This window comes from Herpailurus yagouaroundi, unplaced genomic scaffold, assembly GCF_014898765.1.
Source record: "Herpailurus yagouaroundi ecotype Mexico unplaced genomic scaffold, PumYag 189, whole genome shotgun sequence".
Classification (NCBI taxonomy): domain Eukaryota; kingdom Metazoa; phylum Chordata; class Mammalia; order Carnivora; family Felidae; genus Herpailurus; species Herpailurus yagouaroundi.
In genome coordinates this window covers 3,586,229-3,603,722 of record NW_024412420.1, presented here as the reverse complement: position 1 = coordinate 3,603,722, position 17,494 = coordinate 3,586,229, and the positions used below count along the sequence as shown (strand labels likewise).

At 37.7% G+C, this 17,494-nt stretch overlaps 1 protein-coding gene and 2 long non-coding RNA genes across 8 annotated transcripts in view; 2 read left to right on the top strand and 1 right to left on the bottom strand.

Annotated features, from left to right (window-relative positions):
* The first annotated feature begins 37 nt into the window (after positions 1-37).
* Positions 38-7,796, top strand: LOC121044721 (uncharacterized). Of its 2 annotated transcripts, none has more exons than XR_005797442.1 (3): positions 38-134; positions 990-1,037; positions 7,688-7,796. It is a non-coding gene; the product is annotated as an uncharacterized LOC121044721 (long non-coding RNA). The 2 variants fall into 2 exon arrangements; XR_005797441.1 differs by lacking the exon at positions 38-134 and adding an exon at positions 482-591.
* Positions 7,797-7,834: 38 nt separating this feature from the next.
* On the top strand, positions 7,835-10,658 carry LOC121044720 (uncharacterized). Its single transcript, XR_005797440.1, has 2 exons — positions 7,835-7,948; positions 10,378-10,658. It is a non-coding gene; the product is annotated as an uncharacterized LOC121044720 (long non-coding RNA).
* TEX14 (testis expressed 14, intercellular bridge forming factor) overlaps positions 9,945-17,494 on the bottom strand; it is a 109,651-nt gene continuing 102,101 nt past the window's right edge. For 3 of the 5 annotated variants that reach the window (XM_040496993.1, XM_040496996.1, XM_040496994.1), the window contains 4 exons: positions 14,756-14,848; positions 12,363-12,472; positions 11,065-11,116; positions 9,945-10,607 (listed from right to left, as the gene is read on the bottom strand). In XM_040496993.1, the coding sequence (XP_040352927.1) occupies positions 10,571-10,607; positions 11,065-11,116; positions 12,363-12,472; positions 14,756-14,848 (292 nt within the window). In that variant the 3' untranslated portion in view covers positions 9,945-10,570. Of the gene's footprint in view, positions 10,608-11,064; positions 11,117-11,992; positions 12,070-12,362; positions 12,473-14,755; positions 14,849-17,494 lie in introns of those variants that run through there. The other 2 variants (XM_040496995.1, XM_040496997.1) reach the window with 2 other exon arrangements.

Genomic DNA, 17,494 nt, shown 5'->3' with positions numbered 1-17,494 from the left:
CCTGGTGATGTCATAAAGGAAAGAGCTTCCTACTAAACATCCTGGCATACTGCCACAGTTCTTCAGAGAATCTCAAGCAGTAACTTGCAAGGAAACTGCGACTTGTCTTTGGAGTTGACACCACCAGATCTTTGGTCAAGTTCTTAGTAAAACCAGTTTTCCCTAGTACACAGGGAAGGCTCCAGACTCTCCGTTACTCTCCACAGATTCTAGGAATTCCCAGACTCATCTAGAGAAGGAATCAGTCTGAATATCCTGCTAAGGCAAGGCTACTCAACTCAATCACTCTGTGTTAGTACCAGTTTTAATAAGATGCAAGTACAAAGTTGTCCCCAATTTAGTTGTATAGAAGTAAAAAAATAGAGCTCCATACTTTTCCAGGTATCAGAAGTGGTTTGGTTGACCCTGGGGTAAAAATCCAGATTTCTCAAATCATAAAGTCTCACATTCTTGGCCTAGGAGTGAGTATAGTATTGTAGGAAAGATTTGGAATTAGTCATTGGTTTCCATCATAAATGACTGTGCACCTTACACAAGTTATTTGACTTGTCTGAGCTTTGGTTTCTTCATCTGGAAACCAACATCTGGTAGGTAAGTGTCACTCAAAAAATGTGAGTGTCTTTTCTCACAATCCTCTCCTCTCAATTCTCTTAATTAGCTGGACTTTGGTTCTTTCTTGATTTGAAAAGTGCCTTTGCATCTTGGATACCATTTTGGATGGGAGACACTGTCATCTTTCTTTCCCTTTCACATGCTGCTCTCTACCATATCCACATTCCACTATTGACTCTGAAGGGTCTTCATGGTTACAGGACAGTCAGATTCATTGTTTCTGGATCTTTAAAATCAGCTTTGATTAAAGACAAAGTTGAAACAAAAACCAACACGTTCTTAGGTAACAGGAATCTCAATAGGCCAAGAAACCTTGAGCTACTGACACGTCTTTAGAATATAAAACATTTGGCTAACCATTATATCTTGTTTTACAGAAAAGGATAAAAGTAGAATACAAGTCAGATATCCTGAAGACACTAAGGGTAAGCCAGGTTGAAATGAAGATGGTTCCTGTTTATACTTATTTGATATCTTGTTATAAAATTGAGACTGGCTGACTTAAAAAAGCTTTCCTAGGAGATTCTCCTTTCAATACGGTGACTTGTTGATTTATAACCTTTAACCACGATGCTATAATGCTTATCTGTTTGTCTGGGAAGATTATATTTCTCTTTATAAATTTATTGAGTGAGTTTTAATTTCTCCATCAACATGTAACGTTAAGTCTGCTATCACTTTTTTGTTCTTATTAAAATCATCTCAGTACTTGTTTGAATAATTGTTTATATTCTCTTAACATTGGGGAAAATATTTTTTTCAGTGTTCAATTTCAGTACAAGTAAACACAAAAGGGTGATTCTTGCAAAAATGGGCAAAACAAAATACAGAATCTTGATATTTTCCTCATCATGAATAATCTAACTTGTATTAATCCATGCTTGAGTCACAAGTAGGTTCTTTCAGGGTAATCACACTCTCACTTCTCCTGCTCTTCCTACTGGCAGGGGTATGATGAAGATAAAATGTGATGAGATGTAAAAGCTATATTAAACTGTTTTATTTTGAATGGAAAGCATACAGCAAAGGACAGGATTGCCAGGAATTGCCACTTGGTTGATGGGATTTGTGGGAGCCAGTCTCCAAGATGGCCCCCAGTGATTCTCATCTGCTAGTATTCATGCCTTTGTGTAGGCCTCTCTCATTCTGAATCAGGGCTTGCCCTCTGTGACCAACAGTTTATAGCAGAAATGATGGTCTAGGACTTCTGAAGCTGATCGTAATGGCACTGCACCTTTTGCCTTGGTGTAGGCAAAACCTCTTGGATTACTCACTCTGGGGAAAACCAGTTGCCATGTGGTGAGGAAACTCAATGGGAGACCCAGGTGGGGAAAGAAACTGAGGTCCCTAGTCAATAGCCAAGACAAAATTGCCAGTCATATGAGTGAGTCAACTAGTAAATGCATTAAACTGCAACGTCAGGAGAAACCCTGCGCCACAACTGCCCACCTGAGTCACTTCCAAATTCCTGATATATAAAAACTGTTAAAGATAAATGGTTATTGCTATTTTAAGTCACTAAGTTTTGGAGGTAATTTCTTATGAAGTAATAGATTATGTAAATCAATTTCTCTAGTGTCAACTGTCATTAACCAAGCACAGAGACCAATATATAAACCAGAATAACAACCCACTAATATACTTTGAGAAACACACTATTGAACTGATTGGAAGCCAGGTCATTCTTTCCCTATAGACACACCAACTTCAAGAGGAAGAAAAGTTGCTTGGTGAACATGGAACTGGATCAAGAAGTCAGTATGATATCCCACAAGAGGGCAACACCTGTCACAAAGCACTAGGTATACCTAGTGCACTCCCCATCCACTCATCCATACAGCTTTAGCTGAGCATCCATCCCCATGTCTGGCACCTAAAACTTCCTTTTCTTATGCTTGACACTAACCATTCCTTTCTATTAAGCAGTTTTCCTTCAAATGAGTTCTAATAAAATTGACTAAGTTTATAGTTACTTAACTATGACATTATAGTTCTGCCTCCCACTGATTTAAGTATTCCTAAACCTTCTATTCTCCAAACAGAAAACAGCTAAAAGAATTATGAAAAGTTGAAAGGACTATTTTACTACTTTAATAAGCATCTTTCCTGAAAGGACTATTTTACTACTTTAATAAGCATCCCTCCAGATATCTATGCATTTATCAAATGTAGACATTTATGTATAAATTTTCATGGGGTCATATTATACCTACTAGCATGAGTCCATAATATGTCCCGGACACCTTTCTACTTAGTCCACTTATGCTTTTCCATAATTAAAAAAATTATTGTGGTAAAACACACATAACATTTACCATCTTAACTATTCTGAAGTGTACAGTTCAGTGGTATTAAATACATTTACATTGTTACACAACCATCATCACCATCCATCCCCATAACTCTTCTCATCTTGTAAATTTACTGTTCTAGCCATTTTTAAATGCACAATGCATTGGCATTAAGTACATTAACAATGTTGTGCAGTCATCACCATTCAATATCCATTTCAAGAACTTTCTCAGAATCCCAAATAAAAACTCCATACCTATTAAACAGTAACTCCCAATGCCCCCTTACCCCAGCCTTGACAACCACTATACTTTCTGTCCTTATGATTTGGACTACTGTAAGTAACTCATGTAAGTGGAATCATACATTATTTTATTTTTGTGATTGGCTTCTTTCACTTAGCAAAATGTCCTCAAGGTTCATCTGTGTTGTAGCATATTGCAGAATTTCTTTCCCTTTTAAAGTTCAATAATATTCCATCATATTTACCACAGTTTATCCCTTCATCCATTTATGGTCACTGATGTTTCCACATTTGAGCTATAATGCTGCTACGAACATTGGTGCAGAACTATCTGTTGGAGACTCTATTCACAAGTGGAATATATTGCTGGGTCATATGATAATTCTATTTTTAATTTGTTGAGGAACCACCATACTGCTTTCCATAATGACTGTGCCATCTTACATTCACACCAACAGTGCACAGAGGTTCTAATTTAAAAACATTCTTGCCAACACTTGTTTTGTATTTTTCATAGTAACCATCTTAAAGAATGTGAGGTAGGGGTGCCTGGGTGGCGCAGTCGGTTAAGCGTCCGACTTCAGCCAGGTCACGATCTCGCGGTCCGTGAGTTCGAGCCCCGTGTCGGGCTCTGGGCTGATGGCTCAGAGCCTGGAGCCTGTTTCCAATTCTGTGTCTCCCTCTCTCTCTGCCCCTCCCCTGTTCAGGCTCTGTCTCTCTCTGTCCAAAAAATAAAAAAACTTTGAAAAAAAAATAAAAAAAAAAAAAAAGAATGTGAGGTGGTATTGCATGGTAGTTTTGATTTGCATTTCCCTAATAATTAGTCATGTTGAACATCTTTTCATGTGCTCATTTTGACCATTCATATAACTTCTTTGGAAAAATGTCTATTCCAAGTCCTGTGCCCAATCTTGAATTGTTTTTTGTTGTTGAATTTAGGAGTTCTCTGTATATTCTGGCTATTAATCCCTTATCAGATATATGATTTGCAAGTTATTTCTCTCATTCTAGGGGTTTGCTTTTTTATTCTGTGGATAGTGAAGTTTCAAATTTTCATGAAGTTCAATATATCTATTTTTTTTATTTTGTTGCCTGTACCTTTGATGTCATGTCCAAGAAATCATTGCCAAATCCAATATTTAAAGCTTTTGTCCTATGTTTTCTTCTAAGAGTTTTATTGTTTTTGGCCTTAGATTTAGGTATTTGATCAATTTTGAATTAATTTTTGTATATGGTGTTAGATAAATGTGAGGTAAGAATTTCACTCTTTTGCATGTGGATATCCAGTTTTCCCAGCACCATTTGTTGAAGAGACTGTCCTTTCCCCATGGTCTTGGCATCCTTGTCAGAAATCATTTGAACATATTTGCAAAGTTTTACGTCTAGGCTCTCTATTCTATTCCATGGATCTATACGTCTATATGCCAATACCACATTATTTTGGTTAGTGTAGCTTTGTAAGTTTTGAAATCAGGAAGTGTGAGCCCTTCAATTCTGTTGTTCTTTTGAAAAATTGCTTTGGTTATTTGGAGATTTCATATGAATTTTAGGATGGGTTTTTCTATTTCTGCAAAGAACATCATTGGGGTTTTGATAGGTATTGCATGGAATCTATAAATGGCTCTGGGCAGTATTGACATTTTAACAATATAGTGTCTTCCATTACGTGAACATAGGATGTGCTCCCATTTATCTATGTCTTCTTTAATTTCTTTCAGCACTGTTTTGTAGTTTTCATAGTACAAGTGTTTCACCTCCCTGGTTAATTCTTAAGTATTTTATTCTTTTTGATGCTACTGTAAATGGAATTGTTTTTGTAATTTCCCTTTCACATTCTTCCTTGTTCATGTATGGAAATGCAATGGAATCTTGTGTGTTGCCTTTGTATCCTGCCACTTTGCTGAATTCATTTGTTAGTTCCAACAGTTTTCTTGGTTATGTCTTTAGAGTTTTCTACATATAAATTCATATCATCTGCAAACAGAGATTACTATTTGAGATTACTATCACTATTTGAGATTACTATTTCCTTTCCAATTAGGATACCTTTTATTTATTTTTCTTGCCTAAATGCTCTGGCCAGAACTTCTACTACTATGTTAAATAGAAGTGGTGAAAGCAGGCATCCTTCTCTAGTGTCTGATCTTAGAGGAAACCTTTCAGTCTTTCCATACCATTGAGTATGATGTTTGCCAGAGGCTTTTCACATGTGGCTTTAATCATATTGAGAGAATTTCCTTCTACTCGCAGTTTGTTGAGTGTCATGAAAAGGTGTTGATTTTGTCAAATGCTTTTTCTGCATCAAGTTGAAATGATGAGGCTTTTCCCCCTCTTTATTCTATTGATGTGGCATATCACATATTACATTGTTGCATAACAGTACATATTATGATTTTCATGTAGAGCTTTACTTGCATTCCAGGAATAAATCTCATTTGATCATAGTGTATAATCTTTTCAATATGCTTAATTTTGTTTGCTCGTGTTGAGGATTTTTGCATCAATGTTCCTAAGGGATCTGATCTGTAGTTTTCTTGCGAGTGTCTTTGTCTAGCTTTGGTATGAGGGTAATGCTGGCCTCAGAATGATTTAGAAAGTGTCTTCTCTTCAATTTTTTGGAAAAGTTTGAGAAGGATTGGTTATTAGTCCCTAAGATGTTTGGTAGGATTCATCAGTGAAGCCATCAAGTGCAGGGCTTTTCTTTATTGGGAGGATTTTGATTACTGATTCAATCTCCTTACTAGTTATAGGTCTATTCAGATTTTCTCTTCATGATTTAGTCTTGCAGGTTTTGTGTTTCTAGGAAATTGTCCATTTCATCTGTTATCCAATTTGTTGGCATACAATTGTTCACAGTACTCCCGTATAATCCTTTTTATTTCTATAGAATAAGTAGTAATGTCCCCACTTTAATTTCTGATTTTGGTAATTTGAGTCTTCCCTTTTCTTAGTCTATCTAGCTAAAGTTTGCCAATTTTGTCGATCTTTTTGAAGAATTAGCCTTTGGTTTCATTTCTCTATTGTTTTTCTATCTCTGCTCTAATCTCTATTATACCTTCCTTCTGCTAGTTTGGATTTAGTTTGTTCTTTTTCTAGTTCCTTAAGTTGTAAAGTTATGTTGTTGATGTCAGATTTTTTTTTAATGTACTTATAACTTATAGGTTTCCCTCTTAGCACAGTTTTTGCTGCATCCCATAAGTTTTGATGTTACTTTTGTTTTCCTGTATCTCAAAGTATTTTCTTATTTCCTTGTAATTTCTTTTATCCATTGGTCATTTTAAAAGTGTTAACTTCCACAATTTTATGAATTTTCCACATTTCCTTCCTTTTGTTATTAATTTATAATTTCATCCTGTTGTGGTCAGAGAAGATACTTTATCATATCTATCTTTTAACATCTGTTGAGACTTAAGTGGCCTACAATATGGCCTATCCTAAAACATGTCCCATGTATGCTTGAGAAGAATGTGTATTTTTTTGTTGTTGGCTAGCGTGTTCTATATATATCTGTATGATCTAGTTGGTTTGTTAACTCCTCTGTTTCCTTACTTATCTTCTGTCTGGTTGTTCTATCCATTATTGTGAGTTTTTGAAGTCTCCAATTATTGTTACAGAATCGTCTATTCTCTCCCTTCAATTCCATCGGTTTTGCTTCATATATTTTGGTGGTCTGTCATTAGGTATATAAATATAACTGTAATATATTCTTTCCCTATTGAACCTTTTGTATATAATGTCCTGGTCTCTTGTAACCTTTTTTGATTTACAGTTTACTTTGTCTGATATTAGTATAGCCACCCCTGCTCTTCTGTTTACTACTTGCATGGAATATCTTTTTGATCTTTTCACTTTCAATCTATTTATGGCTTTGAATGTCTCTTATAGATATCATATAGTTAATGTGTTTTTATCCATTTCCAATCTCTGTCTTTTGATTGGAGAGTTTGATTCATTTATGTTTAAAAATTTTTTTAGTGTTATTTTTGAGAGAGAGAGTGAGTAGGGGAGGGGCAGAGAGAGAAGGAGACACAGAATTTGAAACAGGTTCCAGGCTTGGAGTTGTCAGCACAGAGCCTGATGTGGGGCTGGAACTCATGAACCGCAAGATCATGACTTGAGCCAAAGTTGGACGCTTAACCGACTGAACTACCCAGGCACCCCTGATTCATTTATGTTTAAACTAATTACTGATGAGATCGTCTGTCATTACGCTATTTGTTTTTTGTCCCACATTTCTTGCATTACTGTCTCCTTTTGTATTTAGTTGATTTTCTGTAGTGAAATGTTTAAATTATTTTCTCTTTTCCTTTTGTGTATATTCCATAGCTATTTTCTTTGTGGTGACCATGAAGATTACATTTTGCATCCTAAATGTGTAACACTCTAATTTGAATTTATACCAGCTTAACTTCAATAACAATAAAAAAACTCTCTTCTTTTACAGCTTCATCCTACCCCTATTAATTGTTGATGTGACAGAGTTACATTCTTGTGTATAGTGTGCCCCTAAATATAAACTAATGATTCTTTTATATACAGAAACTCTGAAAGACAGAAGACAGTAGGCCAATATATTCAAAGTGCTAAAAATAAAAAATAAAAACCCTTGTCAACCAAGAATCCTATATCCAGAAAAGCTGTCCTTCAAATTAAGACATTCCCAGAAAAACTAAAGCTGAGGGAGTTTGTAAGCACTAGATCTACCCTACAAGAAATGTTCAAGAAATGCTTCAAGTTGAAATAAAAGGACACTGCACAGTAACTCAAAGCCATATGGAGAAATAAAAGGTCTCAATAAAGGTAAGTACATGGGCAATTATAAAAACCAGTATTAGTTTTTATACTAATTTTGGTTACAACCATTACAATGGTTTGTAACTGCACTTTTTGTTTTCTCCATGATTTAGGAGATCAATACATTTAAAGCAAGAAAACAGCAGTAATTAGTATAAAAGTTAGTGTTACTGTAACTTTGATTTATAACTCCAAATCCTGGTTTATTTTTTACATAATTTAAGAGAGTAACACATTAAAAATATTATCTTTTATTTTTGGCCACACTTTACATAAAGATGTAATTTCATGACAACAACTGAAAGGGGTGGAGATGGAACTAAAGGATCAGGTTTCCATTCTGATGTCAATACCATATTCTGTTAATTATTGCAGCCTTATGCTATGCTTTCACATCTGGTAGGACACATCCCTCCTCCTTACTCTATTTTTTCAATATTATTTCCAAATATCTGTTAAGTCACACATTTATAGAAGGTCCTTTAATTTTACTCCACTATACAATTAATCATATTCAGTGGGACACTGGATTTTTACTTATATAACTCCCAGAGGACCAACTTATTTCTAAGTTCTTGGGAGGCACATCTCTAAAACCCAATTCTTTTTTTTTTTTTTTAAGTTTATTTATTTAAGTAATCTCTACACCAAACATAGGGCTTGAACATAGGGCATGAGATCAAGTTACATGCTCCTCTGAGTGAGGCAGCCAGGCACAACTAAAACACCCCTCTAATAGCAACCTATAAAACAGTACTATTAGCATCCAGAAAAGGGCCAAAAGCTATGTATTTGAAAACAATAACAACAACAACAGCAACTAAAATCTAATCTGGAAATTTCTAATAATCAAATTTTCCAAGGGGAAAATTCCATTCAATAGTGAGCCAACAATAATTTATTAGCCATCTACTATGTGTCTAGAACCGTTTATGTATTCATTATATTTCCACATATTGAGGAAAAGTGAAGGACTCCGTATACTCTAAAAACTCAGCACCAAACCCACCGGACAGATGTGAGGATGGGGACTAAGTTCATAAAGGATATATCACCATCAGTTTTAACTTAAATTTGCTCTTGGTTCACTTCCAAGAGTGTGCAGGGCACTCTTGAACTACAGCCTCAGGGAAAGCTACTCTGTTTTACTGTGAAGTATACAAACATGTTTGCTCCAGTATGGTCTTGGGAAGATCATGGAACCCTGGCACCTAACAGTTACTCCACAACCAATAAACATTATCTACCAACATTATTATTGTTAATGTTGGCCAATATTAGTGATTATAAACCACATCAGTGAGAGTTTATGTAGGACTTGTAGCCTTTATGAATACTAATAGATAATGCTGTAATATCAAAACTCACTAACATGATATGTCTATCACTCCATACATTTTTTTTCCTGTGGGTCCTGGACACAAAGTCCTTACATTTTTATGTATGTTGGTTTTGTTGCACCAATTAAAAGTTTTTGAGAGGAAGTACTATGTATTACAAGTCTCCGTATCCCCCCAAGTTTCTTATACACAGTATTATTTGTAAAGTAATTTCCTTTGGTTTTGCTCTGGTTACAGTGGCAAGCAACTGTTTCCTTGTTTCAAAGTAGTCACATAGATTTGTACCTTCCTATTTTATTTGTGCAGGGTAGAATTCTGGGGTGCTAATAAAAACTGTATGATATGACCATCCTCAACAGGAACTATCCAGTTTTCACAAACAAAAGACCTATCATTCACTTGCTAAGAATAAAATGTTAGCTGGTAGCTGGCTAGTACTGCACAACAGCACATAACTTCTAAGAAAAGGTTTTTATTCACATGTAAAAGCTCCAAACTTGAGGCAGATGAAGGTGTATCAATCCTCTAAATACCATGCCAGACACATGTATGCATCTGCCCAGGAGTCACTAGAGGCTAAATTAGAGAAAACGTTGTGATCTTCATCTTCCCACAATTTCACTCCTCTAAGACACAAATGATGTGAGGTATACAATCCAAAATACTCAGAAATGATGTTTATTCACTTTAAAGGGTTCAAAATATCTTGGACTTTTACTCCGACCTGTACTTTCATCATGTAAGTAAATTCTAGCTGGAATGGGAATATGACAATCCTGGCCAAGAGGAGGGCAGTATTTCTGTTCTAAACTATGGATGACTGGTGCTGGCTTATATGAGAGGTGGTAGCAGTCATTGCTTATCTGTCAAACTTTATAACAGATATTGAAGCCTCTTTGGGTGGCAGTTCCTCTCCCAATAACTAAAACACAGAAATATCTTACACAGCTAAAACCTAAATGGTATTAAAAGTAAACATTTTATTATATAACAGGAATTAAAGTTTTCAAAAATCTGTACCAACAAAACCAAAACCAAAGCCATTCTGGGAACAATGAGGAAATTTTACAATAAAAGCTACCTTTCACTTTTCAGAAATCTGAACTGAAAACAGATGGTTAACTGCGGTGCAGACAGGGCCAGCCGTTCTGTCTATTGTGGCAGCTGAACAAAGTGTGAGCTACAGAATCACTGCCCTGATGGTGACTGAAGCAGATGAGGAGAGACGGGAGCTCACAAGCAGGATGCTCAAACTCAGGCCAGGGGTTCATGTACGATCCAACTCCCATCAGTCTGACAAGTCACTCTGATCCAGCACGATTATTCTGTGTATTTTTTAAACACACACAAAAAAAGAGTTTCAAGTGAGTATCTATGTTTTTTAAAGACACAAACAACAGTTTCCTTCTATTCAACTGAGTTCAAGGGAAGGGATTTTGATCTTTATAGTCAAGGGGGATAATCAATTAGTATGTCATGGGAACGTACAATGACTACAAAGCAATTGATAGCATCATCCTGTCCTCCCTCTGTCCAAAACTGTTCTTGTGCGGACTCTACTGATGACTTAATCAAATCTGGCATTAATTTCACCTTGTATTTTAATTAGCTGTAAACATTAACACATAAAAAATTGAGCAACTTTGAATTAATTATCATTCAAACAACTTTATCAATAACTTTAACATTAATGTTTATTTACATGCTGATAAATGTTTAAAGCCTGTTCATGTGGTCTAGAGACAGTGAACTTGGACCTACAAACATATGCCAACTCATTACCTGGATGGTTCAGACCAACCCAGTCGCTTCCAAAAACAGGGTTTTAGTTCCTCTTGATGAAATATAGAAAGAAGAAAACACAACCAGGTTACTTTCTGGGTCTAAAGGTGCCAGTATCCAGAAATTGCTTTAATGCTCTCTCTCTAGTTTAGGGTGGACTGTTTTACCGGTAATAGTTGTTTTCTGCTAGAGACAGAATCTTTCCAAAAATAGTTAATGGGCTTCCCCACCTAACATTCTGCAGCTCCCTGTCACAGCAATGGATACTAATGATGTTAATTCACAAAGTCTCTGCATTATGTTCTCAGTGAATTCAACACTAGCTAAATGCTTACACACTCTGGGTCCTGTGCCAGTCCAGGGTCCCAGAGGAAAAAGAATACACTCTCAGGCCCTTTAATGAAGTGACTACTTACATAGGTATAGTCAGAGTTAAGGGAGCAAACAAAGGATGGCAAGGCACCCAGTGACTAGCAGCAGTGGGAAGCCATTATCAATGCTAAGTCAAAAGGGACTAGGGTGGAGCTAGGGCAGAACAGTTACTGGAACCCAGTGAGAGCTGGAACTGAGGACAGGCTGCCTTACAGAAGCTGTGCTGGTGAAGGGACACCACTTCTATCCAGAGATAAGGTGCTGAAGTAGGCAGGTAGGGGAAGTAATACCCAACCACTCCTCTGCCCTCTTCCCACTGGCCAACAGGAAGCCTGTTGGCCAGAAAGCCCAGGAGATAGTTCACAAAGCACAAAATAGGGCAGAGAAAGGAGAATGAGAATGAATTGGCGAAGGAATGAAAGGGATTCCAGGTGTTCTGAAAAAATCAGTATCTCTAACTTCTTAAGTAGGAGGAACTTAAATATAGGAGGGTGTCATTTGTGAATGGTGCCTAAAGCTCTATCAAAATAGTTTTGAAATTAAGATCAATTTGTACCTTTCACATTATTTGTAGATTCCACTTAAATTCCACAGTTTATAATTCCTTCTCAGATTCTGCAGCCTCTGTGTGAGCTAAATTTAGAACTCTTTTGAAGACATTAGACAATTAGAAGCAAAACATCTTTCTAGACAATGTGCAAGACAAGATGATGAGATTGGCCAAAGGCTTGCTTTAGAAATAAAATAGGATGTTACTGTTTTGTGATTAAGGTGTAACTGGCAATTAACAGAAAACCTGGGCTGAACTACAGGAGGAAAGCATAGAAGGATTATGTATAGCATCTGGGAAATATTTCTAAATAACTCTGATGCTCATCATAGCCCAAGGACTCCAGGTTACATTATAAACAACCATTCATTCATACCTTCTTCAGAATTGCCTAAAAAGCTGTCTGATTTCCTTCTCTCTGACTTGAAGCTTTCTTCCCCTTTTCTCTTCTTTTCACCAACTTCTTGATCCTTGGTATTTGCCTCCCTTCAAAGACAATGATTTGGGGCATCAAACCATATGCACAATGGCCAGGGTAACAGGACTACTCCAAAGGAAACATAATAGCTAGCACTACTGGCCAGGCATTGGCACATGTGCTATAATGTACAGTAAGCCATTTAATTCTTATCACAACTATATAGTTACCATTACCATTCCCAGCAAGTAATAAGGAAACTGAGGTACACAGAAGTTATGTGCCTCAGGAATCCTGGATCTGGGATCTGACCCAGGCAGTCCGATTCAGACTCTATCAACCTCTAGGCTATATTATCTACCTCCCTTCCCAACAAAACCATTTCACTTATGTTGTAATTGGTGCCCTTTTTTGTAACCACCATTTATTTTATTACCTTACTTCATTTCCTGAAACTCTCAAGTATCTCTGATTGAAGTATCTAACAATTTAAGACCATATTTGCCAAACTAGTAAGCAGAAATCATCTCCCCTGCTCAAGTGTAAGCTCCTGAAGGGCAGAGACATCCCACTCCTCTGCTCCTGCAGCACAGCACTTGGTTGTCAGCACTCAACAGATGCTGGCTGAACCAATTTGACACTGTACAGGGATTTTTATTCTTTTTTTATTTACTAAATATTCAAAACAAAATATGTAAAACAAGAGAGAAAATAAAGCCACCTAAAGCAAAAATGATTTTTTTCCCTCCTAATCTCTAATAGAATCATAGGTTCTACAATTGGAGGAAGCCTTCAGGTTCTCTTCCACCTCTGTCCAAATGCCCAGAACCAGAGTTGTCTAGCCTGTGCTTGAGTGGGAGGAGCTGTTGATAAACTGTAAAGGCACCTGCTTTTTCTATCAGATAGCAATAGCTATTAAAAAGCATGTGCTTTACTGGATAAAATCTCGAACTGCAGTTTCTAGTCACTAGCTCTGGTCTTTGGGGCAGAAGAGAGTAAGCTGACTGTCTTAACTTTACATTTCAGGTATTTGAGGGTAACTATCAAATATTCTCCACTCCACCTGCACTTCTCCAGCTGAGCCTCCCCAACTCCTTCAGCTATTCTCACATGATATGGTTTTCAGACCTCTGACTATTCGATGGCCACCCTCTTCTGTTTGTCAACATCGCTTTTAAAATACGGCACCCAGGGGCACCTGAGTGGCTCAGTCAGTTAAGCATCTGACTCTTGATTTCGGCTCAGGTCATGATCTCACAGTTCGTGAGCTTGAGCACATCTGGCTCTGTGCTGACAGTGTGGAGCCTGCTTGAGATTCTCTTTCTGCCCTTCCCCTGCTCTCTCTTTCTCAAAATAGATACACTTTAAAAAAACAAGCCTATATCTTTAAAATAAAACAAACAAAACAAAATAAAATAAAATAAAATAAAATAAAATAAAATAAAATAAAATAAAATAATAAAATAAAATATTGCACCCAGACTCTGCACTGACAGTGCAAAGCCTGCTTGGGATATTCTCTCTCTCTCTCTCTCTCTCTCTCTCTCTCTGCCCCTCTCCCTCACTCTCTCTCAAAATAAATAAATAAATAAATAATTTTAAAAAGTAATAAAATATTTTGCCCAGAAAGTAACCCCACACTGTGTCCTACGAGTCCTCTCTTTAGCATGAGACATCACCTTGGCCTGGGCAAGACACTGTTGTTTGTTCAGCATTAGTGCTGCATTGACCATTTTAGCAACTGCATCAATGAGGCCTCATGGAGTCGCTATTTATGCCTTCTTCAAGAAAAATTTTTTGAATTCTTACCATGTCTCAAAATGCATGCTAAGTGCTGAGCATATAAAAATAAAACAACATACTTCCTACCTTCAATAAAACCAGTGAGGAGGAGATTCCAGTCAAAAATTCTCCATTAGGTCAGATCCCTTGCATTCTACACATCTGAATGCTCACTTTCATCTTTTAGAAGCATTTAACATTTCCACTTGTCAAGGCCATTTTGAATCCAGTCTATCACCTATCACATTCGTATTCATTCTTAGATTTTTGTTACCTAAAAATTTGATAAGCGTGCCTTTTCTGATTTAATTCAAATGGCTGATGAAAATGTTGAAGGTGACAAGGCCAAGGTATAGCAATCTTAGAGGCCTCTCTGTATACTGATATCAATCTGCTAATCAGCATCTTGAGCACTGTGTGTGGAGGAAGAGGGGCAGACAGGAGTCAAGGCTGGCTTATCTACAAACACTCATTCTCCAAAGAGTCAAGGTATTTTTTTTTTTAAAGACTAAAATCTAGTCCTCCTTCTTGACAAAAAAGAAAATGACCCCCTGATGGAAAACAATAACCTTGTAGAGCCTCCGGGGAGATCCTGTAGCTCCGTGCTGTCCTCAGGTGGCTGTAGCCATCTTTCTAGGTCCTCATCAAGAGTAGAGTGAGCTCTGTCCAAGGACAAGTGAAGAGAACGGAGACAATTCTTATTCCATGACAAGGAGGTACAGTGTTTTAGAGTGGGAAAGGACCTTAAAACGTGTGTTTTCACTGTACAGATAAGAAAATGATAGCTAGGTGAGATTGTATTTACAGTTGCAGAGGTCACTTACATACAATTTAGATGCACACCAAAAACTCTTCTTTAGCTTCTTAATAAAAAGCCTCAGCACCCATGAGAATAGCCACCTCCCAAAGTCCAATGCCAGACTCAGTCTCAATTCTAGGCCATTAAGTTAATTTCCACCCTGGGCTAGAACTGTACACTCATTCCTATAAGTTTTTTGAATGAAGAACTGCCTCTGAAGCTAAAGGATGCACAGTGTTTTCAGAAGGCCTGAAAAGTCCCACTCTGGGCATCTATCTATGTCCAGCACAGCCAGCCCTTTTGGAAAATAATAATAGTAGCTAACTTTTGATCACATGTAAAGTACTTTATTTTTTAATTTTTTTTTCAACGTTTATTTATTTTTGGGACAGAGAGAGACAGAGCATGAATGGGGGAGGGGCAGAGAGAGAGGGAGACACAGAATCGGAAGCAGGCTCCAGGCTCTGAGCCATCAGCCCAGAGCCCGACGCGGGGCTCGAACTCACGGGCCGCAAGATCATGACCTGGTGAAGTCGGACGCTTAACCGACTGCGCCACCCAGGCGCCCCACATGTAAAGTACTTTATACAACCAAGTTTAACTCGGCCTTCTTGAGCTAATCTTCCTTGGCTTGAATAATGATGTAGATTTTTACTGAAGGTGTTTTGAGGAGATGGGAGGACTGGAGTTACATCATACATTATAGATAAAAAGATTTCTAAAACTTTTAAAATGTATTTCTCTTCCTCTCCCTTTGCCCTTGTCTTTTCTGTCTCCCCAGGACCTTCCTTGCAGGTCCCAGGGCTCATCTCCTCTTCCACCTCCCAAACTTTCCCTTCCAGGTCTCTTTCTTTTTCTTCCTCATAGAGAATAATTTAGCCTTTAAAGAGTGGGGCAGGAACTAGATTCACTACCTAAAAGTTATTCGTAGCACCCTTCTTCCTTCCCTTCCTCTTCTATAGCAGCTGAAAAGCTAAAACCTCAATTTCTAGTCTCCCTTGCAAATGAGGGTGGTCATGCATCACATTTGGCCAGTGTAATATAAGTGGGCATCTGCTGGGAGGGCTTCTGGGAAAGTTTCTGCTTTCCAGATAAAAAAGGGGCAGAGTCAGAATATTCCTTTTCCCCACCTGCCTGGTGTGTAGATAGCAGCGATCCTGAAACCAGGAGGTGACAAGTCTGAAAATAAAAGCCAACATAGTAAGGTAGCAGAGCAGGAATATCCAAAGAGTCTAAGTCCCTGGTGGCATCACTGAGCTGCTACACAAGGCATGACCTGCCAACCTGTGGAGTCCCAGGTGCCTCCTGTGTGAGACAAACTCATTTAAGCATGAAGGTAGAGTTATCCATCATTTGCAGTTGAAAGAATTCTGCAGGGCTACCTTAAGGATCCACAGGACCAGGATTAGGATAAGGCAAGTGTTGCAAGGACAAGTTCAGATCCTCTTTTTCTTCAACAAAATTTAGATACTTTGCTCATCATTGATTTCTTGGCATCAGTTTTTATTTTTTAAAATAATGTATTCAAACAATTTATCTTGACCCTGAATTTTTTGGTGTCTCCTTTAATTTTGTGCCCAAGGAGTGTCTCACTCGCTTCATGCCAGTCCTGGCCCTGAATGATGGTTAGGGCGAGGTAAGAGAAGTCAGGAGGCACAGGAGGTGAGCTGAAGTGAATTGGGAACAGAATCGGGTTTCTCGAGGCAACCTTGTGTTTTTAGACTGAATTGTCTGGATGGCTGCCCCCATTTTCTCTTATCTGGCCACAAAGATCTAAAACTTCTCTTCCAAGGCCTTTAATTAAAATGTTTGGGGGCACCTGGGTAACTCAGTCAGTTAAGTGTTGGACTCTTGATTTTGGTCCAGGTCATGATCTCATGGTTGATGGGATCAAGCCTAATGTCAGCCTCATCTGCACTGTGAGCACAGAGCCTGCTTGGTATTCTCTCTCTGCCCCTCCCCCACTCATGCTCACTCACTCTCTCACACACACATACACTCTCTCTCTCTCTTTCTCTCTCAAAATAAATATAAAAATACTTTTAGGGGTGCCTGGGTGGTTCAGTTGGTTAAGCCTCCAACTTTAGCTCAGGTCGTGATTTCATGGTTTGTGAGTTCCAGCCCCACATCAGGCTCTGTGCTGACAGTGCAGAGCCTGCTTGGGATTCTCTCTCTGCCCCTCCCCCACTCACTCTGTATCTCTCAAAAATAAATAAATAAATAATTTAAAAATATTTTTTAAAAATTTAAAAAATAATAAAACGTCTTGAAAGAAGCTGAAGCCTGTGTCTGCCTTACAAAATGAAAAACAAAAACAAAAAACAACTTGACAAGAAAAAAATATTAAAAAATGGGTAAAGGACTTGAATAGTTACTTCTCCAGAGAAAATATACAAATGGCCATGGATACCTGGAGAACTGGTGGTTCAGTGGTAGAATTCTTGCCTGCCAAATGGCCATGGAGGCATATGAAAAGATGGTCAACATCACTCTTAATTAGGGAAATGCA